Source organism: Tachysurus fulvidraco, chromosome 4 (assembly GCF_022655615.1).
Source record: "Tachysurus fulvidraco isolate hzauxx_2018 chromosome 4, HZAU_PFXX_2.0, whole genome shotgun sequence".
Lineage (NCBI taxonomy): Eukaryota > Metazoa > Chordata > Actinopteri > Siluriformes > Bagridae > Tachysurus > Tachysurus fulvidraco.
Genome location: NC_062521.1, coordinates 18,048,956 through 18,076,029, shown reverse-complemented (window position 1 = coordinate 18,076,029; position 27,074 = coordinate 18,048,956). Strand labels below are relative to the sequence as shown.

The following is a 27,074-nucleotide window of genomic DNA, read 5'->3' as shown; positions in this document are numbered from 1 at the left end:
TTTCTCTTATTTTACAATGAAGAACTTCCCATTTCCCATATGGCTTTGTGCTGGCAGAGAGATCCATCACAAAGGAATTAACACAAACATCTTCCTGCTCTGGCTCTTTCAATGGCTGAATGTAATGCTACAGACCAGGCTAATCAAACTAGGATTCTTTGACCAGACAAATCAAACTAGAGCTCAAAGTACATTGAACAGACAAAATCACAAGAGACATCAAATAGTGTATCTGGTATTTTTTTTTTTTTTCAAATATACTTGATAAAAGACAGTAATTGTATTTTAAACACTACATTTAACCAGTAGTGCTATGGCTTAGCTAAATAGTCTAAGTTACGATACTTACTCTTTCTGTGGAGAATTTAGCTCCACAACAGCAAATGAGTTTTTTGAGTTTTAATGTGCAGCTACATCTAAAATACATAAAATAAATGATTTAATATGACTGTATTGACTACATATCATGTTCAGAACTCATAATGTAAATCTTCTGATTATTATTTACATGGAAATTATAATCAATTACATTACGATATGTCTGACTACTAGTATCTGTGTCATGCACTCATAGACGAATTGCTAAAGTTTTCCTGAACTCATTACAGTAGCTCAGAGTAGCCCAAACATGCCATTGCCTGCTTAGGAATCAACATAATCACACTATACAGTACCGCACACCTATTGTAAGACATTGTATTTCAACTAGAAGAAACAAAGTTTATTATTCGATACAACTTTATTCTGTTCACTAAGTTAAAATGTACTCAGATTGTATGGATGCTAAATGCTCCAAGGTATTCCAACCATAGTACCTTATTACCTAGTAATTAGGAAAAGATGAGAAAAGATTATAAACTGTAGTTGATTATGATGATGAGTCTAATGATTAAGATGATTATGCACACCTATAGTTATGTTTATTTGATTGATTTATGCAGTCTTTGAAATAAGTTGTTAAAATGGTGTTACCTGGACACAGAAGGTACAGAGGCCCAAATACAAGCTAAAAGGACTAGAACAAGAGCAGCTACCCACAAAGCTGTGAAAATAAATGAATAAATAAATAAATAAATAAATAAATAAAAATTAAATTGATTATTGAAAAATTTGGCTAAGCATGATTATTTTTTAATACCACAACAGACTGACAACTTAGGTTTAATATACATTTATTAATGCATGTACTGGAGACCACATTTAAAATCTGGTGTTTTATTGTAATAGAAATAAACTAAAGGAGTTAGATTTCTGCAATATTTAAAACAAAGAAAGTAATTGTTCAATACAGTATGTTGAATGTTTAACCTTATTTAGTATAAGCAAATGTGTGATATTGACCATGTTAACTGCTTTGAATAAAAGGTCAGACGTTCCTCATGTCTAATCTCTTCTACTGAAACATTAGTTCAGATGACACACTGATGAATTTGTTCTAAAATGAATTGTAAGCTTTTTTACAAACGTGTGGAGTTCATACCAGCTCAGGTGCGCAATGTATTTAAAACCAACAATTAAAATTCATGTAATGATTTCAAAGATTCCATCATGTTGTCAGAAGAATAATTTGCAATGGAAATTGTTTTATGCAAAGTGCAAAATAAATGCATTTTCTCTAGTGGGCTTCACTGTATATCAGCTGAATAAGCTCACTTTAGCATTCAGTCATTGCAGATTAGCAGTCTACTGTATGTTCTGATTTCTTTACTAATGCCAGGGTTAGATAACTTGGCTAGTCAGAAACTGAAATGGTAAATATAGGTTATTTACAGGATATTTTACTTCTGATTAATTCAAGCTATGAATTAATCCATTAACAAGCTATGTAGTGTTAGTTGTTTATGTGACAAGCTAACCAAACCTGAATGATATTTTCAGGTAAAAAAGTGCACTTGATCTAATACAAATATCTTGTAGCAGTTTTAGACAGAAATAAAAAGAAATGAAAATTACTTTTCAAATGAAACAAGACATTAACTTCATTTCATCAGTTAAAAGCATTTTCTTTTCCCTTTTCAATGCTTGAATACATTTAAAAGATGCAACCTTTTTTCTTTTATACGAGCACATTTTAATTGGATACTTCAACTTGAATGAATGAATGAATGAATGAACTTTTAATTGAATAAGATTCTAAAATATTATCTATACTTTCACTTAAGTCTATTTTCCCAGAAATTTTTCCACCCCTGGTTCAATGCTGATGCTAATTACCTTCAAGTGCAACTTCTTATTAAATAAGTATTTAATTAGGATTCAACATTCATGGGAAGAAATCATCTCAAATTATTTAAAAGGAATCTTGTGTGTTGGGAGACTCTGGGGAGTGCTGAGTCATACGTGAATCAATATCAGCAAAACAACATTTTCATTCAGGATGCAAAAAACATTATGTTTACCACTGTGCCACAGTGTATTTTGCAGTCAGCTTTTGCCACTGAATCACCAAAAGCAAATAAAAAGCACCTTAACAACACTCTAATGTTTTATTTTTATTTTTTTTTTATTTTTTATTTCTACTGAATTACATGCCTTTGAGCCATACATTAACATGGCTACATGATTTCATGATTGTTACGAGCAGGGTTGAAACTTAATCCCTCTGTATCACATAGAGACTCTCAAGAGCCTAATAGTTTCCTGTTGCATAGAACAAAAAACAACTTGTCACTGCAAAATCAATCTGTGCAACCGAAACCCTGGATCACCAGTAAGAGAGTGTGGAGAAGAATTTTTGATTTTTTTTTTCAATGCATGATGGAACACATGACATGGTTTGCCAGAAGGTATCATCTGTAATAAAGGTTCAAGAAGAAAAAGTGAAACACTGGCAACCACCAAAGGTAAAAAGGGAGGCGTTTGTGTGGAAAAACAAACACTAAAATGGCCGTTCAAGCAGCAGGAAAATACACACCATGACACAAAACCAGCGATGTGCCCAAAACCTGCCCTAATGACTGAGTTGAAGGACTTCTTTTCCATGACCAGGAAATTATTCAAAACAAGCTGCATATTTTTCATATCATAAATATTTTGCATATCAGTAAATTTCAGTAAATTTCAGTTTATAGTTATAGCCATCTGTATATTATGTTCATAGTACACACACATCTGTAAATTACTTCCATATTACCACTTTATTTAACTTATATAACTCTTGTAAACACTATATCCTGCACTTGATACTATTGCACTCTGGTTAGACCTAAACTGCATTTCGTTGCCTTGTACTTGTACATGTGTAATGACAATAAAGTTGAATCTAATCTAATCTAATATTTGATATTTTATTTCACCAAGAGTGCTTTTATTAATGAAATTACATTTATTAATTCAATTAAATGTATTTTTAAGAAAATAACTGACATTAATTTCTCACTCATAGAATGTTTTAATGAAGTTCATAGGGCCTGACAAAGACCAAATGAAGCACTTGTAATGGCTGTATACACAAATCACCGACTGATTAAGAATAAGACAAAAACACTTAAATAGCCATTCTGAATAATGCTTCTAAGAAAACTTATCTAGAACTTATCAAGAATTAATAGACAGTAATAGAAAGCAATAAAAGCTTCTAATAGCTACTTCACATAAAGTCAAAATGATTATGAATAGATCTGCTTGTGCATCAGAGATCTTTAATGTTTTTAGAATAAAATAATAATCTAACATATATATATATGACAAGCTTTTACACAGGCTTTTGACAGGTTTTACACTATAACAAATATACTAACACATTATTGATATTACATATCAAAGAAAACTCATTACTGTTACTGTCCTGTTACAAATATTGCAGTCTGTGCATTCTACTTGTCTGTTTAATTCTCAAAATATGGCATCACTGAAATGCTTCCTTTTAATAATAAGTAAAAAGATAATGGTGTCCAATGAGACTTAAAAAAAAAAACATAAAAAAAAATACATACATTAACGATGGCTAAACCTCTGTTAATAACGCTGAGAAAAATACTCATGTTTTTATTCAAGCTTCTTCCTGTGCTCTCTGCCTCTAGCCTGCTGAACACCAGGCTGATTACTTAAGCTGTGAGAGCCCACCGGAGCCTGCATATAATCACCGGACAGTGCAGCTAATGGAAGCTCATCATTTGGCTCAGAGTTTAGCAACTCTGGCCATATATCCAGCAGATAATGGTTACTTACCCTTAAAGTCTGATCTACAACATAATCTGCACTATTATAAAATAGACTCTGCATTATGGAGCATGGTGCTTTCAAAATCCCATTATGTCTTAATCCTTCTTGCTCCTCTAATGTATTTCCCACAATGCTCCTCTCAAGGGGCATTTTCCAAAACAAACATGGCAGGAAAGCTTTTCTTTGAGCTGTTTTTGAAGAAAGGGGCAGCTGAATTGAATCAATATTGCACAGATCCGGCCCCTGGGATTCAAAAAAGTACTTCTCTGTAGAAGTCCAGATCACAAGATACATTCTGCTGAATCAATCACGGTTTATACAGATAAAAGAGATTGTTTGATATGATGAAATCAGAGTTATCAATAGTGTTACCTTACATCTGTCATACATCTACAGACATATAAATCATATGTCAAGGTAACATCTTTACTGACATAGAAGGACAGATTAATATTCCCACAGTAGGAGCCTGACTGCTAATTATACAGATTATGCATAAACTGGCAAAAAGCAGCAATAACATTCTTTTATACAATATTTCAAGTAACTTGTACTTACGTTGGTAGGTGCTATGTGGAAACTTATCCAGAGAAATATAGCAAGTTACATTATGTGTATCTCCAGGTGTGACCCAAAGAGAATAATGTCCTGCCTCTTCAAAAAGATAGCTTAAGCTGGAATGACGGAAAAGTATGTAAAACTATGATAGATTATACATGACTATGTGCATTTTTACATAGGATAAACTATGGTAACTTCCATGACATAATATTTAAAATGTTGTCAATAAATAATTATGAGTTATAGACATGCATATAATGAACTGCACAAGATTAGATTACTAGATTACTAAATGTCATATATATATATACTCTATGGCTTAAAGTATGTAAAGTCACCTGACCAGTCACACCTATGTGCATACTGAATATCACATTTTATCCCCCATTTTGCTGTTATAACAGCCTTCAGTTTTCTGGGAAGACTTTTCACTAAATTTCTGAAAGTGTCTGTGGAAATTTCTGTCCATTTAGCTGCAAGAGCATTAGTGAGGTCAAGTACTGAAGCAAGAAGGTCTGGCATGCAGCCAGAGTTTCAATTCATCCCAAAGGTGTTCAATAGGGTTGAGGTCAGGACTCAGTATATTCTAACATTGGCAAACCATGTCTCACATTGCACACAGCAGCAGTCCACAAGCTGGAAAACATTTGTGCTCGCGGCCCATAGCTCCAGTGAAGTGATTTTTTTTTATTTTACAGCATAGAAGGACATTCTAGACAACTGTTAGCTTCCAACTTTGTGACAACTATTTGGAGATCAGATGCAGCTGCAATGTTCAGGTGTCCACATACCTATATGTATACTACATACTGATATAGCATATAACTTCACTCTTCCTTAAAAAATTAATTATTAAATCAAATAACTTCTTGCTTAAGTTCTTATATAATCCATTTTAACCCATACATTTTAAACCATATAATTAGCAACTGCTGTATTTTATAGAGTAACCATTTTAGAGCTCATACATTGACTTGTGCTGTTAGTTCTGCCAAATACTGTAAATGTAAATGTAAATGTAAGCATTATGCTTGGCATGTAACATGTTATTCCACGTATGTACATAAATAGAAATTACAAGTGTTGTTCATGAATTCACTTACTAACCCCTGAACTTTAAGATAGCATTTATGGAAAACTTTTATTTTGTTGTATAATGAAAAGATAAGGCCCAGTATTCATGAGGCTTGAGAGAGCCATCTAGAGCATGGCAGGTAGAAATGCACTTCTTGACCACATTCTACCATCTCCTGTTTCATGTGTGAAATGTGTGTTACAAGCGTTCATTGATCGTTCTGGGGATGCCAGCCACCATGTTCATTTGAGGAGGAAGGGAAATCAATTGTGGCTCCATCTGGAAAGGGACCTCGCTATTGATCTTTAAGAATCTTAAGACTAGACCCCAGCCTGGGGCCATGTTGTTTATCTGCACCTTATCATTTGCAACCTGATTCCTGTTTAATATCCCACTATCCTTTTAATAAAAACCCTATATGGAATGCTTCATTTCAGACTCTTAGGTCAGGATTCTATATAAATATGGTTACTGAATCTTTGTTCTTAACGTCCTGGGTAAGGTTTCTGTGGATATTTTTAGTTTTGATAGTCATAGGTCATTTCTTTATTTTGAATGTCTGCTCCTATTAACCCCAAATGGCAGCAAGATCAATGGCATGTGAGATATCATCCAAAGGCCAGAACCTTGGACCTAAAGTCAGGTAAAATGCTGACACACTGTGGTCTATGTAGGTTGAGAGATTGCAAATGGAATTTCCGCTATTAAGGCTGTATATTTAGTCCATGTCAAGGTACTTCAGCCCACATAAATGGAATGAACCTGTCCATATAGACAGTGATTTATAGACAAGGATGTTGATGTTAAGTAATCCATCCAGATGGAAAAGGAGTTTGCACCCGAGAACTAAAGGTGAATCATTTCAATTTGACTTAATTTCCAATTCAAGCATGAAATATTTAGATGTGAAACTGAAACAGACTGGATATTTGTGTACAGCTGTGGTGTAACTTTAAAGTCTTACCTGCACAAAGTGTAATTGGCATTTACAGGTGAGGTTTTCAAAGTTAGCGTGAAAAGTGTGCTTAGGACCACAGACACACTTCCTGGTCCAACTTCCATGCTAGCCAAAGGTTGGTACAGACACTGCAGACATTGTGTGTGCATATTATTTTTAATTCTCATATTTTTACACCACTTCAGTACACACCACTGACATGTATTAGCATTTAAAAGGTAGATGTAATGTCAGTAATGTTATGCTCTTTGATATATACTATTTAAAGTCCTTTGCTAATTATTCCATTGCTTATTGTTAGCAGTCCTTTTTAAAAGTATTCCAGGCATTAAACATTTTATTTGTTTGATTATAACTATTATTATTTCCATTAACATAATTTGGCAGATGTCATCCATAGCAACTTAAAGAAAAACATATACAGTGCCATGAGCTGGTAATGACAAAAAGCAGCTCAAGTCAGTTTTTAAAATTATTATTATTATTATTATTATTATTATTATTATTATTATTATTATTATTATAGTAGTAGTAGTAATAATAATAATAATAATAATAATACTTATTATTATTATTATTATTATTATTATTATTATTATTATTATTATAAATAAGTGAGTAGAACCATTTCTAAATACCTTATAGCAGTAATCTGAGGTGTAGAGAACTTGAAGCCCATAGGACATCTGATTTTGGACTGTTAGTAACGCCTCATCCATTTTCAATATCACTTCTGCAAATTAAAGATGATGCTGCTATAAAAATAAACTGATTGTCTTTATAACTATTGTGCTGGCCTATACAGAATATACTTAACATTTGCAGTTTTGTGTAATAATTTCAATGAATCAAAGGAATAAATTTGATGTTAATATTACAAGTGATACAACAATTATAAATAATTAAAATACTCCTATAACAAATTACCTCTGCTATTAAAGAACTGAGAAACATAAAATAATTATGTGCCAGGAATAAAAGATTATTTCTAGACTTTCTTAACTTATGGCAAAAAAGGGGTCATTAGGATTAACACAACTCTCCAAACGATGGTGCACTGCCCAGACCACAGACAGAACATTGTTACTTTCAGATAAAGCTCTTGGTGCTATGATGAAAATGTGTAACTTCTCCCAACATATAGCAGTCTGCCATGACAAACTAAAAGGTTTACAAAGCAATGAAACTCCAGCGCAATTAAAGCATTATAAATAATTCATTTTCAGATTTATGTACATATGTTACCTGTACTCATAGTCGTCTCACATTGTCCTGCTGTAAGAAGAGCAATATAGAAAATGTTTCTAAGGCTGCAAATCTCCATCGTCAGCTGAAAACCTGCTTCACTACTGAACTCATTTATTGTAGGTTACAGAAGATATAAACAAAAAGTTCAAAGGGCACAGAGGAGTGTTGGATATAACCACCCAAGGTAGTTATTGCACTGTTTCAGTCATTGCCAGTTCTCATAGCATTTATGACTCATACTCTCATAACTTGTCTTAGTATCCATCAACCAAACATACATGTATGTGCAGGGACAGGATCTTTGAGTGCTTGTCAGAACCCATGTTTCACTATAACTCAATATATTAGACAATGAACTTAATAGAGTGGTTAAGGTGGACTGTTTAAGAATCTGAGCTAGTAATTGCTCATATGTAATTGATAAACACTCCTATTCTTCTACTACTTAGTTGCATGACTTGAATCATGGATCAATAAAAACTTTGGATAAATGAATACATTTTCTTCCATCCTTTTGTTGTATATGACTTTAATTGGATGGATAATAAAGTAAGATGATCTATACTGCTGCCATGTCAAGACAAGGCAACAGACAACAGTGTAGGTTATATTTCTGTCCCAATCTGAGAATTATCCCTGGCTTGAATATTCTTGGTATGTCTTTGAAAATGCATTTCATTCTTGATCATGAAGAAAGTATACCTATGCAGAACTTTGGCCATCTCTATTTATGTTGCATTACATGTAAACATTTCAAACCCTCATCAATGCTTTAAAAGCCCAACCCACGCCAAAAACACAAAAGACATAACAAAATTACTAATCTATTACAAACATGCAGTCTCTTTAAATAGTTGTCTAGCCATCATAGTCTAATCCTTGCCAACTTCAAGAATTGACCGTTCACTTGTTGCTTAATATATTTTATTCTTTTTTTTTTTTTTTTTTTTAAACAAAATTAACCTGTTGAAAATGCTATTTACTTTACATGTAAGTGTTTTGTGGTCAGTGGTTTGTTATGGGGGATTAGTGTAGGTTTGTACACAAACCAAGGCCTGCTCTTTATTTAACTTTACTTGCTATACTTCAAGACATATATTGATGTTCAATTACTGTGCATATAATTACAATTTTCTTTTATAGAATTCTGAAGGAGGTCATTTGAAATATCATAAAGTACAGCAATTTGTGCTTGGGCCACTTGCTGTATAGACTTACAGAACAATCCTGCAATGTTGTCATTTTCGAAGCTGTGGTGTAATTAAAACAAGAATCCATTTATCAATCTTTGATTCAAAGGTTTGGGTATATACAGTTAGTTGGTCTACTGCAAGCTGTAATAAATTTCAGATACAATATCAGAGAAAAACGGGATATTATTCAGGACTGACTGTTATTTGTATATAACACATTCAAAGAAACGTGTGAAGGTGATGAAGTAGACAATTAGTCTGCAGTAAAGTTCAGGGGTATTTTTTTTATCAAGAACACCTGAACTAGCTCAGTATCTTATTTTATATGAGGAACCTGTACTGAAAGTAGACAAGACCTATCTAATAGGCAGATGGAGTCATGCATAGTCTCAATTGCTCAAGTGCTGCTCACTGTGTCGCCATTCTGAAGAAAATCTTTGAATTGTATGTGTTTGAACTTGAATCAATGAGCTAAACTTGACCTTTCTAAGACGGCGGTGTTGTTGACGTGTCCAGCTTAATTTACAGTAATGACTTTTATTCAATCGTTTTTCAATAGTTCACTTTGGAACAACCCCACAAAAGTCCTTTAAAGCACTTTTTCTGCACTGTCTTTTTCTTATATTCGTCTGTGTGCGGCGCTGCAGCTGGATAGAGGCTAATTTCTGCTGGCCGTTGTTTATAATCCCTACCCGTATTGTGGTAAACCCCGCCCCCTTTTATAGTTGGCGAATAGAAACGAGAGGATTCGTGTAAATAATGGGATATTGACCAATAGTAGCACAGAGGGCGGGATTTGTGTAAATACGTTTATGGGGACGTTTTAATTCAGAAGAGGAGAGACGAAGATACTGGAAAGCAGCCCTTCTCTGAAAGAAAACATGGTAGGACTTATTATCCTACAACTTCAGTTATTATATTAAGCTCTGCCTGGCTGATAGTGTGCATTTTATTAAGGCTAAACAGGATAAAACGTGCTTCACCTGTTGCTCCTACAGTATATAGTATGTACTAACAGCACATTCTGTAACCCTTTTACACTTTCAGACATGTTACGTGTGCCAGATTTTTCATTTGTGTGAGTCACGTCTTTACGTGCTGGACGCATGAAACACGTTGCAGATTAAGTTGTTGCTAAGAGACGTGTTGATTGACGCGTGAGGGTATTATTAGCTTCATTGTGTCACAGTTTGCTGTTTAACACAGGAAAGTGCTGATGATACCTATTCAGACTCAGACTCACAGCTGCACACAGAGTCTTCACAGAGAAAATGCCACTGATCTCAGATTACAGGATGCTCATTAAGTCATTATTATTTATTAGCCATGATGCATCAATGCTCTTTAAACTATACCATCAGTTAAAGTGGCTTATTATATTTTTTAAATTATTTCAACTATAGATAATTTTTTTCAGAAATCCTTTAAGTTAAAAAAATAACCACTTTCTTTCTTTACCATTTGAAAGTAGGATTATTTGTTAAACTCGTGATCTCATGGGACTCCTATAAGGTATTTGTTTAAATAGGATTAAATAACTCAGTGTGACCTCAAGTGAAACCTCCTAAACCTGGAAAAGCAAGTCATTGCATCCAGATGAGCTCCACTGCAACCAATCACAGGGCTGCTTTATGTAACGTCCCCCTGCTGAAAAATTGTAACTCTTGCATTGCTGTTTAAATTTTCGTAATGCAAAGTGTTTAGTAATGTAAATGTATTTTAGTATAATTGAATTTCATATTTTATTTATATTTGTTAACATGTTTTATAGTAATAAATCGAAACAACATACTGTGTGGTTTCAAATGAGGTGGTGTGTAACCAAAGGTAAAATGGATAAAGTGGCCTTTATTGTTTTAATTATATTGTCAGGAAACACAGTATTTGTAACTAGCTGTCTGTTGTAACTACACAGGCCGGTAAGATTCAGGTTCTGACTTTGGACGAGAGAGAGCAGCTCCTCCCCATGCTCCGCAGCACACAGTGGGCCGAAGTGGTGGGCAGGGATGCCCTTTATAAGGAGTTTATTTTCAAGGACTTTAACCAGGTGAGTTATCCACATAAAAAGTGTTGGCAGTGTGCGCACAGTATATGTGCTGCCTATAAAACTGTTGGCACAAATGGCATTATTTCAGATGAATAATATGAATGGCTTTCTCTCTTAGGCCTTTGGTTTCATGACTAGAGTAGCACTACAGGCCGAGAAGATGGACCATCATCCCGAGTGGTTCAATGTTTATAATAAGGTATGTGAGTATTATTAAATGAAGCATTTTCATGCTTACCATAAGCAATGGTAAATCATTTAAGAGTTTGCCAGTAACACCACCTCTTCCCTGATTTTCTGTTTGCCAGGTTCACATCACTTTAAGCACACACGAGTGTGGAGGACTGTCTAAACGTGACATTACACTTGCTACTTTCATTGATCAAGTCTCAGTGTTGTAAAGATGACATTTATTTTGGCAGAAACAGACCAGAACCTGTATGTCTCACACTGCTGAATTAAACGTGTTTTGTTGGTGGGGTTTTCCAAACTAATACAAACCATTGATACAAACTAATCCAAACCATTGAAAAAAATCTTTGATGGTCTGTTACACAGAGTATCAATAAAAACAGAGGATACAGTATCTGTCAATAGAACACTATGGTGAAAAAGAGCTATATGTACAGGATGGTCTTGTGTCTTATACAGTAGCTGTAACCCTGTATCTTCCCTGTCCTGGATAAGTATTGTGCCTTTATGTTCTATTCAGTGAGCACAGGGTACTGCTGTCCTTACAAACCCGACCTTATAAAGTGTCTCAACCACTGTGATAAGTAAGCCTGCAAATGATTTCCAAAATAAAGCAGTGCTTTTGATTCAATGACTCTGAATGTATACCGCATATCTGCACACACTGTCTTTTCCCAAACCCGTTATACAAAAAATAGGCAAAGCGGATAGCATGAGAGCGTAATAGAGCTTGAATTGTTCAGTGGGGCAGCTGACACTCGCATACAAATTAGGTTGAATTAAAAAATCAAGAAATAGGAGCCTCAATGTGGAACTATTTCTGTTTCTGCAATTCATGTTTATCAGCTTTCGTTTGTCACATATATATCTTCCAATTTTTTTGCTGGAAATGTAATGCAAGAACAAGCAAAATGAACACGTAAGAAACATAGGTATATAGACATATTATACAATAAACTAGCAGCTTACAAAATAAACCAGTATAAAACTGTAAATCATCATTAACAGTATGCAGTGCTTTGCATTTCCATCAGCTCAACTCCACCTGCCATTCACATAAACCAGTAGTGGGACAACTCACAAGATCCTTTATGATGCTTTTGATTACAGTTTTAGCTTAAGAGGAGAGTACTGATTGGCAATTGATAACTGAAGACCTAAAGACGTACAATACTCGATTTTCATCATGATATACAAACTGCCAAAAGAACGTGGTTGATTAAAAAAAAATCTTGGCCTGCAGTGGCATGTCTATTAAATGTATACAAATGTGCTATTTTTCAAACAGTAAATTAAATATTTTTTACTCTAATGCTGCTACTTTAAATAACTGTATAAATTCTTTGTATTGTATAATTATATTGTTTAAAATTACATTTTTATAATATACAAATAAGATTTTGTGCAATATGCCATGTAATTATATCCAGATCATATATTGGAGACAAAATTATTACTATTACCATTAATAATAATAATAATAATAATAATAAGCACTCTTCCATTATTTTATTGAAATTTAATGTAAACCAATACAAATTTTACAGTATGGGAATGATGCAACAGACAAATGGATTTTCAAAATACATTTTTTTTATTGTTTTCAAAAACAGGCTATTATGGAAAGTGGATATGGTCTGGTTCGAAAAAGGCCCTCTCCCTGAGGCTGATCTAAACATTCGCTAGCACTAGACCCTGCCAAGAGACATACACGTGAACAGTGTGGGTCATCAGTGTATGTCTGCTATAGATAATCATAACCATGAAAGACAGTGGATACTCCAGATTTCAAACTTGAAGGTGCCTCAATTTTAGGTAGTTATATTGCTTGCTTGGTGCCTTTAAAATATTTGCAAAGCGACAGCTGCTTTAATTATAAATACTGAATATGAAAATAAGATTTAAAAATATTCTTGCTATTACAAGTAGTGTAACTTTGCACATCAACAGTTAAACCTAGCTAAATGTTATGATGTTACGAACCAATGTAGCCCTGTGTTAACATTTATTAACACAAAAATAATTTACATTATTGAAATATGAGACCGTACATTAGTAATGTATAATGGAAAAACACACATAGTGGTCACAAACATTACAAATACATACAGAATTAAAACAGCCGGTGAGGTCTGCAGTCAGGATTTAGTGGTACCGTATCATCATCATCATCATCATCATCATCATCTCACTACTGATCCAAGAGCGCTTTTCCCTTTATACATCTTAGAAACTTTAACAACAATTATTTCTTACACATGTATCCTTCTCGGATAAGAAATATCAAATTTCTACCAATATTAATTTCTGAAAAGAAAAAAAAAGATCCCCTCCTAACCATCTCCCAAGGAGTTCAAACAATTCCTCATTGTATTAAGTGGCTAGTAGATTGAATAATATGTAGAATGAGAACATTTATTCCAATACTTGTGATTATAAAGAAGTTAAAATGTTAAAATGTAAAGTTGGAACAAATTCTGAGGTAGACATAATGTGGGGGCAGGATCCATCTACCAGTAAATCATACATCATGAGGACACTACCAAAAAAAATAACTTGCTTCAATTATAATGAACATTTTTTTACCATTACAAAAACTGGAAAGATTTTTTTTGTTATTCAAGTACACTGGAGTAGTACTTCAAGTTTCATTAGATGAATTTAGAAATATTCATTAAAAGAAAATCTTAAAACGTTGCTTGATCCATTTTCATGATGGAATAAAGCTGTACAGTTATCTGATTATGATCAGCACCAGCACAAAGGATGGACTGGAAATTAAAAGCTTTTTAACATGTCTCAGTTTTGTTTTCGTGAGGCCAATGTCTGGGACAACTGTACTCTGAAAAGTGAACTGAAATATTTTAAGGGACATTCATTTTGCAGTTAGCAATAAAAGGTTTGAGAGTTTTCACTAAATCGTGTACTTAAATCTCTAAAAATGGTTCAATCAGTGAAGCCTGAGAGCTCAGCTAGAGCATTTACCTGGAGGAATGTAAAATACATGAGAAGTGTCAACAGACCCATACAACAGAACCTGAATATATAAAGAAACTTGTTTAAAAAAAAAAAAACAACTACTAACAGTCCCTGAACCTTCTGCGCTGACGTTGATACCACAGATTTTACGGACGGACAGATTTATCGACAGTAAATCATCTTGAAGAAAATGGCTTGTGTTGTTAATTAGAAATAAGTAAATAAGTGATTGAAATGATGAACAACAAAACCATCAGTACATAAATGTGATGAGCAGCCCGTGGGCAGTCATACTAGACTCAGTGGGTTTGATAGTTCCCATTCATGTGGTTCTTCTTGCTGGTATGGTTGTTTCTTTGGACCTTTTTAACCTCAGTGCTGTAGAGGCAGTCCAGGAAGCCGCATGATATCTCCGTCACCATTGACCGATCAGGGATGGACTGGGCCATTCCATAAACTGCTCCCTAAACGCAGGCATTAATTTGTGATTTATAAAAAATAGAAAATGTGCATTATTTTATCTTACAGAATTAAGTAAAGAATAGAAGTAAAGAATAAATCATTATGGTCTGTTCTGTAAAAAGTAAATTCCAGCCTCTATTTTTTCCCCTATAAAATGTGTCTTGTCATGTTAGTGACAAAAGTTATAGTTCAGAGCCCTCTATCCCGAAGCCCTTTTACATCTGAAACTTTAAAGGAACTTTAAATGCTCCAATGAAACATCCACTACAAGGGCCTATGTAACTAAGCTAGAACTATAAAAATTAAGTATTTGAACAAGTACTTTCAGATAAGCCTATGATTTCCCTTGCAGCTGAACTAATGTCAAAAATTAAATCAATTAATTACAGTAAATCAATCAACACCCAATCAGTCAGAAATGAAACTGTGGTTTGCAGAAGACACTGAAGCCAAATTAAGATAGTAAGATGGGTGAAAATAAAAAAACTGCTACACCAGTGCCCTTAAACAAAATCTGCCATTTCTTCCTTTCTTTAACTAAAATACACTGTTTAGGGTTCTTTTCAAAAGTCAACACTATTCTCAGGATTAACACTGTATGAGTCATGAATAGAGTTTTAAACAGTACGGCATGTTCATTAGGATATATGGTTCTGCATTAGGATCTACTTACAGATTTTAGACTTTATTAGACTTTATTGTAGAACCAGTTAAACTTTATTTAGCATCTTAAATGCATGACAAAACATTTTTTAGAATGCTTTTAATTAAAGAGATGTTTAAAACTCACCATTCCAGTGGTCTTCTCCTTTGGATTTTTCATAATTTTTGCTACTTCCTCCTTTACATCTTTGACAAATTGCTCTGCAACACCAGGCTGTGTATGCAGCATAGTTACACAAATATGGATGCTGTGAACAGAGACAGACATACACATCATAATATAACAGCAAGTTTGTTAACCTCACTGACAAAACCAATATTCGAAGAGTTTATCCAGTGGTTTTACCTGGATGGGAACTGGAGGGTATTTAGATTCCATCCCTTTGATGTGAGTGCATTGGATAAACGGAATATATCGAATACGTTGGAGCCTAAAGCCACCACTGAGACTTCTGGGTTTCCAAACACAAACAGTCCCTCCACGCTACGGACGCTAAAGAAAAAAAATTGTCTCAAATCAGTTCATTGACCAATATATACTGAGAATGCAATAATGGAAGGATGAAAGCCTGTCTGTCTTACCCTGCTGCAATGATGCGGGCTGTCTGAACAACCTTCCTGGTGGCCTCCACGTAGCCACTTTCTCCCATATGCATCATAGTGGCCCAGCAGGCAGCAATGATCCCACCAGGTCGAGAACCAGCTATGGAGGGAGATGCATAAATTCCTCCCTGCCAATCAGGTGCTACAAAATATTGGTAGTGGCGATATTTCATTTCTCTGTAGATCACCACTGACGAGCCTTTAGGTGCATAGCCATACTGTAAAGAATAAAACAGAGAGTTTGCCTTACATTTTATTAGTTTATCAAAAGACAAAAAACAAGCAAAAATATTCATGTTGTATGTGAACTGGGTTATACATTTCCAGCACAATACATTTTCTCATTCATTTTTAATTTCTGACCTTATGCGTGTCTGCTGAAATGCTTGTGACGCTTTTAACTCGGAAGTCAAACGGCTCCAGCTTGAATCCGGCCTTTTCCATGAACCCTATAAGGAACCCACCCAAGCAGGCGTCCACATGGAAGGGAATGTTGTACTTTTCTGCCAACTAAAAATGATTAGAATTAATAATTAATTCCAAACATATGTTTGACATCTAATATTTATTAAATGATGATGTGGTCAGTTTGTCTCATGGGAAATATGAAACACTGTCTGATAATCAGACTCATTTTACCTTCCCTACTTCCACAATTGGGTCAATGATCCCATGAGGAAACTGAGGAGCAGAGCACACCAACATGGCTGTGTTCTTAGAGATGGCTCTCTTCATGGCCTGGATTGAAATAAAGCAAAAATGATTTAATGATCATTGATTATAAAAATTTAAATTATCATCAAGTCATATGCACACTGCCAATTGTACCTTCACATCGACTTTCATAGTTTTCTTATCCAAAGGTATATGAACCAATTTCATTCCAAAGTAGTGTGCTGCCTTGTCGAATGCTGCATGGACGCTTACTGGTGCGATTCTACAACAAGGAAAAATGAAGACAACATAGACATAGTTAGGTTCATGTCAGCGGTTCTGTAGGATTTGTATATTTGTCAATCAACAGGTTTGACCTGGCCCTGTATGGCAGCCTGGGAAAATCATTCAGATACAGCCAGTGGTAAATGTCTATGTGGTTTGCAGGTTTTTACGTCTACAACATGCTCCGACACCTACACTTTAAGAAGCCATAAATATATTTCACCATAACACAATGTAGCAACAATTTAACCTTTTTACTTTGCCTATGATTTTGTGCTGCAAAAATCACTTATAGTACAAAGGCAGTTTAACTAAATGTTTTAATGACCTCCTCAAAAAAAAAGTTTTGAAAACCTCATATTGTTTAAAATGATACATCACCACCTTATAAACTGTTTCCCCAAGCTGCTATACATTTATACAACAAACAGTATAACTAATAAATAGTGCTATGTTTGATAAAACACAACACTGGGAACAAGATTGTTGGTGACTAAAAAACACACATACATCTCTGGATATTTGATTCCTCTTTCATAAGCCAGGTCTCGGTATGCTTTACAGGCCATTAAAATGCTCTCGGTTCCACCAGAAGTGACCTAAAAACACAAGCCACACATGGCAGATTTATTACATGCTCACATTTATTGCACACCTCTTTTGCACATATATCCCATATTTTCAGCTCTCCTCCTGCTTATTTTTATTAATGAGCAGAATTTTTTTTCCCCCCTCATACTCTTGGTAGTGGTTTTTGTCTCGATTCTTACATTGCCAAAATAGTGCTTTCACAATTTGCTATTTGTTTATATCCCGCTAGAGTTCTGTGAAACGTCAATATTTTCTGTTTTTAGGTCACGTGAAAGCTATTTTTCGGATCATACTGACTAACTGCTTTGAGAGTTTGATACTGAGCTTTTAAGAAAGATATTTTGCCACATTTAAAACTAGAGAACGTAAACAAGAAGACAAAACGTTGAGATTAATATTAATAATAATAATTTCATTTTGCATGTGTGATTTTTGAATGATATTGTAATGGTTTTACAAGAATTTTTAAAAAATGGTATTGCATTTTTAGATACAGGCAGATGTACGAGCATTATTTTTGAACACAACTGTAAGAATCTAGAATGGAAAAAAATGGTTTGTCAAGATTTTCCCCAAGAGGCTGTTATTGTCATTTTGACCATTAATTAGCTGATGCAGTACATATGAAACAAGTGCAATGAAACAACGTTCCTGCATAAAGGCACAATTAATAATGTCATGTCATTAATAACAAACAATTAAAACAAGCTTACTGTTCCACATGACTCAGGACCACCATTGAAGAGAGAACACGTCATCCGTACCACCTCTGCCTCCATCTTTCTCACGCCAGGGAAGATGTCTGGGTGGAGCGGATTACTCCAAGCAAACTCACCATATACCTGCCGATAGAGAATAAAGAGGCTCATTGACAACATACTCCAATGTTACTCATAAACCTTGAGTTAAGGCTTAAACTTGATGGAATTTGATTAAATCCTACTTAGAATCACTGATTTAGCAGTTTGTAACCACAAACAAACAAAAAAAAAATAGATATTTTAAATAAGCCAGCACCTTCACCAGAAGATCTGTGAGCTTTTCATCTCCCCAGTAGACTGCCCCTGAAACCTTGCCTTTGGACCACTGCACTTCATCTGAAACGAAAACAAAAACACAAAAAATTGTATTTAGTGTAAAGTATTCTCATCAACATAAAACGCACACATACAAAATACAACGAATACTGATGTATACTTAAACCTGGTTGTACACTGATTAAAGCAGTCTTTTAGAATTTTTACTTGTCAGGTACAAAATTAACAGGCTGCGCCTCTAATGATAGACCTGCATGTAAAGGTTCTGCTCATGTCACCAGCCAGTGCAGTCTGGGCTTGTGCTGAGAATTGGGTTGCACAATTTGGCATGTTCATCAAAGTGAGCATGTTTGTTTTTACATTTCGCCACCATTAGTACTGTATCTGTAGCATTCCCATTTGTTTTAATGTCACCCAGTGCCACGCTCCTGTTGGTGGCTGTCAGATTGTCACATCGAGGTTGGGGGGGGAGAGAGAGACTTGGTCATTGCCTGTTTTTAGTCACAATAGTACTAAATTGACCATCGGTGAAGATGTCACACAATACATACTAAAAGGGCTAAACTTGACCAATTAGTTGTTTTATGAGGTTTGATTGCTGTCTGTGGCTGGCAACTTAAACCTTAGAGTGTATGCAATCAATATTTTGCATGCACCCTAACACAGAGCACACTTGAGCTGACTTACTCAGTGACTGGTACTGTGTGATGCTCTCTAGGACTTGTTTCTGTGTTAGGCCCTGTGCTGGCAGGCACTTTGTGTAGCTCATTCCTTCCTTCAGTGTGCACATCATCAATGACATGTCATCTAGAGCCTTGTTTAGCTGGTTCTGAATCTTCAAAGACAAGCAGACAGACAAAAAAAATAACAACATTTAATAATCCAACCACAGTACTGATAAACACTGGAGGTGAACCCAGATATTAACTTTGTTACTCTTAATAAAAAGTATGTGAACACATGAACATCACACCCCAAACTGTTGCCACAAAATTTTAGACATCTGGCACAAAGAAATTCATATCCAGAGTGACATACATTTTTATCAGATTTTTATACAGCTGAGCAATTAAGGGTTAAGGGCCTTGCTCAGGTGCCCAGTGGTGTTGGCTTGGTGGTCCTGACATTTAAACTTATAATCAGTACCTTCCAATCAGTAGTCCATGGCCTTAGTCACTGCACTACCACATCCCCCATTGAATTGTCTACGATGTCTCTGTATGCTGTAGTATTTATACAATTTCCCTTGAAATTAAGAGCAACAAATCTGTTCAAGCATGATAATGCCTCTGTGCACAAAATAGGGTCCATAAAGATTTGTCAAACTTGGAGTGGAAGAACTTGAGTGGCAAGCACCAGAACCTGATCTCAACCCCACTGAACACTTCTAGGATGAAATGAAACATTAACTGTATATAATTTTCTCCTAACATCTGAGCATAATGCTGTTGTTGCTGAATGGGTAGAAATTCCAGCTAACTCGATCCTGTGGTAAACCTTCCCAAGTGAGTGGAGGCTTTCATTCATTTTTTTTATGATTTTTATTTTAGTCTACAAATTTACATATTCATTATAGATAGTACAGTTACACAGTTATGTGATTATGAAATTAGTCTCGGTTTTCTAACAAACTAAGAATAATAGGAGAAAACTAATTTTCAAGGAGATACATAATATTTCTGAGCAGCCGATGACGCAGATTACCTCCTAATATCACAGTGCTATGATATAGAAGTGTGTCAAAAAGTTTCACTCATGCTACACACTGCTGAGGATGAGTCAGAATGTTAGAGCAACAACAAAAAACCTCGAGACTTCTTTTGGGGAAGCGTTCCAAAAAAGAGAACCACGCAACACTTACTGATGTGCTTATGAACGGGATTTTTCTGAGGACTCGAAAGCACTGCTTCTTGGTTCTAGACAGCAGACCTGCAGACAAACAGCAGAACATGTGACAGATTTTTTTAGAGACTGATGTGCTTAAACACCACAAAAAAAAACAAAAAAAACAACCAAAAATAAAAAAAGAGACACTGCAGGTTTAATAGAAAATACAGCGCCAGGCATCGTTATACAAATGTATAATTTATAGATATTACAAATCCTATTACAAAATCAATTTTAACAGCCCTTAATGCACCTACAGTACTACATTAGTCCTTTTTCACATTAAAAAGCGGCCCTGTTAAAAGGATTTGATTAATTAAATGTCCTGCTGCACAATGATATGAATGTTACATGACAAGCTTATATGTCAATTACACCATATTGAAAAGGCTGAAAATGAAGCATAATATGGTGATTATAGAGAGCAGGAAAATTATGCATAATTATGTAAATCTCATCTAAGTGCTGGCTGGAGACTTTTTTCCACCATCTGTTAAAAATCTAGATAAAAATGCTACACTAATCTATCAAATTATTCTTTGCAAAAATGATCTTTGGAAGCTTTTATGTAAAATTCTACAAGCAAGTGACTGACAAGCTGGATTTACTCACTCTCCTTCTGAAACAGGAAGCCTTTGAGCCATACTGCCGCAAGGGTAGACACCAATGTTGATGCGATGATCTGCCAGGGCTCCAATTCAGCACACACTGAGTTAATGTAGTGTGTAAACTCCTCACAGTACAGGAGGATCATCTCCTTATACACCTCCAGAGCACTCTGACAACAAAATGAGAAATTGAGTGTTAGTGTTGTCTACTCACAGCTGGAGAACAACAGGTTTCATCCTGAGTTTGAATGACTCATTTTCCTCAATTTCCTCTGGGCTCTCCAAACTCTTCCCACTGTTCAAAACATGTAGTCAGTTTGCTTGGTAACGCTACATTGCCCCTAGCTGTGAAGGACTGGTGTCTAATCAGGAATATAATCCCGTCTCATGCCTAGTGATACTGTGATAAACTCTGGCTCTTGATTTGTCATGACACTGACCAGGATAAAGCTGTTACTGAAAATAAATGAATGAGTGAAAAATGTTATACAACATACAACTAAATTTAAACTATGAGTACACAAGGTACTCAAGGTTAGTGGGAAACACCTGAGAGGGTCATGAAACAGGTTTGTTTACTATGGTCAAGAAACCGGTTCTGTTACTATATATTCAAGAAAGAGGCTTTCTTGCTATGATGATCATTATACTTTCCCTAGTGAATTAAATCTTATTTATATTAAATCATATTTGTATAAAGACTGTTTCTGTAATATACAGTAGTAGCAAGATAATCACCAGCTCCATGTACACAAATTCTAACAATAGTGGTACCATCCAGTGGAAACCTGACATGGTACTATTAGACACTTTTTACTGTTTCTTATCAATTATCAAATGACCTATGGCCGACTGAACAGACAGTGCAATATCCAAACAGAATCATACAGCATACGCTTGCAAAACTATCTGCAAAAAATGATGCAAGAGCATTTATGAAAATCCGGCGATTTTTCACAGATAAGGTTTATTTTGTGCTTTTGTTTATTTCCCCATAAAGCATTACAATTTACTGACTATATAATTCATAACAAATGTAGATTTACTTTACATAAAAAGGCTTTCATAAAAGCTGCATATTCTATCTTTTTTACACACCTTAGGCTAGATTATAATGCTAGGTTCAGCTGATTCACTAGATAATATCCCAGATAAACCTACAATTACAATCGCTGGCTCAAAGTATCAGCACAAAGAGCTATCCTGAATAACAATGGCTGACTACTCTTGAGATATCTCTCAAATATATCTGATCAAAACTGGTATGTAATTATAATATCACTAAAATGTATTACAGAAATGACATGAAATTATATGAGAAATTGAATATTTAAAAGCTACTCCTAGATCGAGATACTTGGTGGTGTGAATAAACAAGCAGAAATCACCAGGGATCATCAAGAGACCAAGTAACAACACACAGGACATGTTCTGTTGTTAGTGTCTCTAATAAAAAAACAAAACGTGTACAGATATGGTGGCTCCATCCAGTCCACATTCCAAAATGGAAATCACACATTACTTTTACTTTTAGGATTATATGAGGGATGATTAACCCTGAAGTTGTTGGAGCAGTTTCTGCCCAAGACCACACCCAGTCAAAAGTATACTCCAAGCTGACAAGCCTGATGTGGTGAGCCAAGACTAGAAAGCCGTTTAACAGGTAACAGAAAACAACAGAAACTCTTGACTGGGATATATGGCCCTTCAAAAAACTTCAAGAAAGTATCCAAAATAACACTGAGGCCACATATGAACGTGATATTACCTTAAAACCCTTAAGACCCCTTACATAGGACCCTGCATAACAGTTTATATGTGTAGGTTCAATATTCATCCACAAAAAATCAATATTTTCAGTCTTCAAGACAGAATTTTCAACATTAAAGGAGATAAAACCAAAAGACCTTCTATTGTGAAATTTAACATGACGTCACAGAGCTAGTTTTTTCAATTTCCTAAGCCAGTTCCTCAAACTGGCTTTTAAAACACTCAAAATAACCATGTCCATATTTATAAGGCACTATCATCTACCCCAATAAAACAAGCTTTTTGTCATGTCTCTTTTGGTTCACAAAAGAGATCAGCTCAGAAACTGAAGTGTCATTGGTAATAAACAGACTGATATTAAGTTATCTTTGGAGGGCAAAAGGTAAAGTGATCAGCAGTGTTTTTGAAAACACCACACTTGTCTGCTTTTGCTCACAGGATAGGCAACCCTGACCTGTGTAAAGCAGATACTGCAGATCAACACATAAAAAACAAAACACTATACATGTCTAATGTGTCAAACTAACGATCTGGTAACTGGGATGGATGGCAAGGGAAGTTTACGTAAACGGACCTCGGTTCCAGATTGTGGATGCCCTTGGTGAAGCCATCTTCATGACATGGAGTAACTTAAATTGTGTGTGTGTAATATTATATTTTTATATATATATATTATATTATATATATATATATATATATATATATATATATATATATATATATATTATATTATATTATATTATATATATTACATACATATATACATACACACACAATTTACTAGATATTGATAAAATAGATACATAAATTTCTTTTATTAAAGTGGCAAATAAATGTACTTCCCTCTGCATATTTGAGATGTCACGGTTGATTTTTGACAAGTAAACAAGATCCTGCCAAGACTTCTCTGCCACTCTGTTGTGCCATTGCACAAGACAAAATAACCTGCATATATATATACACCCTTGCATGGGGAGCTTTTCAAGAATTTTGAGTCTAAATGAAGCTCATATTTCTATGAAGACAACAAACTGTTAATTTAACACCAATGTATTTCCTTCCATGTTGATTAAAGAAACAGAATCAGAATTCTGATCCGAAACCGAAGGAGCTTTATTGTTAAATTAGTTAAAATCTTAGGCTTTATGTACACAAAATCACTTCAGGATTTGACTTAACTCAAAACAAGAATATCACAGAATGCCTTTGTATCTATTCTTATGTGATTTAAATGATAGTGTGCTGCTTCATTTCCAGATATTCTGACAGACATTATCAGTGTATGACAAAGTAAACCATGACAGCCAGAACCCCTGCATTACTTAACAAATCACAAGGGCCTGAGTCAGCCTGTGAAACTGTGAAACAGTGCAGTAAATGTAGCTCTGCCCCCTGACTTCATTGTATATTGGCAATAATAGCTCTTCCTGTATGTTTGTGGCACACACAGGGAGTTTCCTGATGGAGAAGCACACAATGAAGTGTTTCAGTGGGAAATTTCCCTCACCACACCTGCAATGACTAAAAGTGAATAAAAATATAACAAAAACTGTGTGGTTTTGATCATAACTGTCCTAAGAGTCTGGACCTAATCTAGTTGTTTTAATCAATCAAGCTTTTTGCACACACTAAGCCAAACTGTGATACCTAATGCCATAACTCAAATCATAACACAAATTTTAAATCAAAACACGTTCAGATTTTGAACACACTGTTTGTATAGAGGATCTCTAGAACAGAATAAATAACACTAAACTATACATTTACTTCTTAAATTTAGTCATCGTGGTAGTAACATCTCTCTCACTCTCACTCACACACACACACACACACACACACACACACACACACGATATAGTGTGTATTTTTTACCTAGAAATAAATTAAATATAGTGAACCATTACTTAAAGTACAATACAATGCCCCTTTAAACCTAAATGATACACAATAAAGGTACACACGTTGTACCACCCTGTCGACCAGGAAATGTACAATTTAGTACCTTTTTTCTCTTAGAGTGCACTTTTTAACTTTATATATAGCATAACATAGTATAGTGTTCGCTCATTATGAAGCTCCAACATGAACAAATAAACTCTAATTATTGCTCCATATAAACTGATCAGCTGCAATGTGTCAGTCTGTGACTTAAAGGCTTGCAGAAGGTTATTAGCTGGTGCTCATTTATTATTTTACCATAAAACAAACCAAGACAAAACGATAAATAACAAACTTGTTATTAGTTTCTGAACGCACATTAAAATTAATGAGTTACAAAGTGGCATCGGATTCACTTACCATGTAGTCCATGTTACTCCTGAAGAACAGCTCAGGGGGAAAAACAGGCGTCTCTATTAGTAAAAAAAAATCAAACGCTGAGGTCTTTTGTTTGCGTTGTTATAAAAAGCGACGGTCGATTGAGCTACACAACAATCACGGGCTCGACCTCAGGAAGTGCACACCGGTAGACGTATCGCATTTGCACAGATTTACAAGCCACGGGTTATCCTCAGGCACACAAGCTCGCACTCACACATGAGCTAGAGATCAGTGTAGTTTCTGAGCCTTTTACAACGCTACACTTCGGTTGAATGTGACGTTTTCCCGGAAGACTGGTGACGTTCTTTTCATTGATTGGCTGCTTTTATGGCGTCACTGAGTGTTAGAAGTAGTGTCTGTTGATCAGAATCAGAATGAGAATTTTTGGTTTGTTGACACACACACGGGATCTGGTTCCAGCTGTTTATAACCTCAAGAAGCTTTAGCTACAGGAGGGCTGTTTTTTTATGATTTTGTTCAAGTTTTTTGTTAGTTTTGTGGTTTTATTATGATATACTTTGTCTTAGATTGCAGAGCTCTAAAGTTTTGAAGACAGGCAAGAGTGACATCTCCAACCCCCCAGCGAACCCCCACCCCACCCCCCCAAAAAAGAAAAAAGAAAACTGTGTTTCACCAGGATCACTGACCACATTTTAACCAAATACAAAGTATTTGTTCAATTTCCTTTTATTAATTTGTGTGTGTGTGTGTGTGTGTGTGTGTGAGAGAGAGAGAGAGAGAGGGATGGACTCCTTTATCATTTGTAATGTTGCTCCCATTTAAAACAGTTCAGCTCAAGTCCAGCTATTTTTATGGTCATGATTGAGGACAATATCCCGTCCAGAGCTGTTTCGTTGTGTAGGTTTTGTTCAAAACGATCATCGAAAATACCCTCTCTAATGAATGTTTTTTTTTCATTGCTTGTTGTGTTAAATCTTATCCAGATAGTGCTATTTTCTGATTGGCTATTGTGTAGCCTCTTTTTTTTTTGATTGGCTGATAAGTGTCAGGCTCGACTAAGAACTCCAGGGAAGACTCGCTTGATTCCTGCCCGGTTCCATAGAGACAGCGGTGCGGACTGATACATTTTTGGCGCTGCGGCATATTAAATATATGATAAATATTAGGTTTTTCTGTGTGAGAAATACAATGTGTGGCGGGAGATCATGACAAAAGACCCAAATGAGGGACTGTCACTCTCAATGCGTAACACTTGACAGCCCTGAGATTGTGTTAGAAATGAGTTGTTCGTGTTCCTGTGGAATAGTGTTTGTTTTTAAAACTGGTCTGTTCAAATATCTTTGTTCTGGTTATATACCTAATAAAGTTATAGAGTTCACAAAATATTTGTCTTTGTGGTCATGCTTTTGTTTTATTTGTTCTATACTATGTGTTGTTAGAGCTGTTGTCAGGTATCATTACAAAGCATGCTAAGTTAGCTGAGTTCTGCTAGCTCACTGTTCTGGGGCAGGATTCAGGTTTCTCTCCCTTCACCCCTTTGTTCCTCAGTCAGATTGTGTTCCATATTCCACATACTGTACTGTCTCTCCGAATAGCAGGCCTGTGGCTAAATGCTGCTGCCATAGTTGTCCTCTGTTACACCATACTATGTCACTAATATTCAGTTCAATTCAGTTTATTTGTATAGCACTTTTAACATTATCCCACTTTTGCCACTTTTAACATTATCATTCTCTCGAAGCAGCTTTACAGAAGTTTGGAAACAGAAGAGAGAGAAAAAGAAATAAATAGAAGAAGAAGAAGAAGAAGAAGAAGAA

At 35.2% G+C, this 27,074-nt stretch overlaps 3 protein-coding genes across 5 annotated transcripts in view; 1 reads left to right on the top strand and 2 right to left on the bottom strand.

Annotated features, from left to right (window-relative positions):
- The window catches only part of si:dkey-192p21.6 (uncharacterized protein LOC565246 homolog), a 28,721-nt gene extending 20,605 nt beyond the window's left edge, over nt 1-8,116 (bottom strand). For all 3 annotated transcript variants that reach the window (XM_047811899.1, XM_027136350.2, XM_047811900.1), the window contains exons 1-6: nt 8,004-8,116; nt 7,397-7,491; nt 6,765-6,886; nt 4,723-4,838; nt 973-1,042; nt 350-416 (exon numbers count right to left, since the gene is read on the bottom strand). In XM_047811899.1, coding sequence (XP_047667855.1) covers nt 350-416; nt 973-1,042; nt 4,723-4,838; nt 6,765-6,886; nt 7,397-7,491; nt 8,004-8,082 — 549 coding nt within the window. In that variant the 5' untranslated portion in view covers nt 8,083-8,116. The remainder of the gene's footprint in view (nt 1-349; nt 417-972; nt 1,043-4,722; nt 4,839-6,764; nt 6,887-7,396; nt 7,492-8,003) is intronic.
- Nucleotides 8,117-9,925: 1,809 nt separating this feature from the next.
- pcbd1 (pterin-4 alpha-carbinolamine dehydratase/dimerization cofactor of hepatocyte nuclear factor 1 alpha) lies at nt 9,926-12,064 on the top strand. The gene is made up of 4 exons (XM_027136314.2): nt 9,926-10,083; nt 11,115-11,246; nt 11,365-11,445; nt 11,555-12,064. The coding sequence occupies exons 1-4, from the start codon at nt 10,081-10,083 to the stop codon at nt 11,645-11,647; spliced, it is 309 nt and encodes a 102-aa protein (XP_026992115.1). The 5' UTR covers nt 9,926-10,080; the 3' UTR covers nt 11,648-12,064.
- A 949-nt stretch (nt 12,065-13,013) lies between these two features.
- sgpl1 (sphingosine-1-phosphate lyase 1) lies at nt 13,014-25,558 on the bottom strand. Its single transcript, XM_027136313.2, has 14 exons — nt 25,276-25,558; nt 21,212-21,377; nt 20,574-20,641; nt 19,400-19,547; nt 18,693-18,772; nt 18,389-18,517; nt 17,595-17,683; nt 16,974-17,082; nt 16,785-16,883; nt 16,509-16,655; nt 16,125-16,363; nt 15,889-16,035; nt 15,670-15,790; nt 13,014-14,881 (listed from the first exon to the last, which is right to left on the bottom strand). The coding sequence occupies exons 1-14, from the start codon at nt 25,285-25,287 to the stop codon at nt 14,717-14,719; spliced, it is 1,719 nt and encodes a 572-aa protein (XP_026992114.1). The 5' UTR covers nt 25,288-25,558; the 3' UTR covers nt 13,014-14,716.
- Between the last annotated feature and the right edge of the window lie 1,516 nt (nt 25,559-27,074).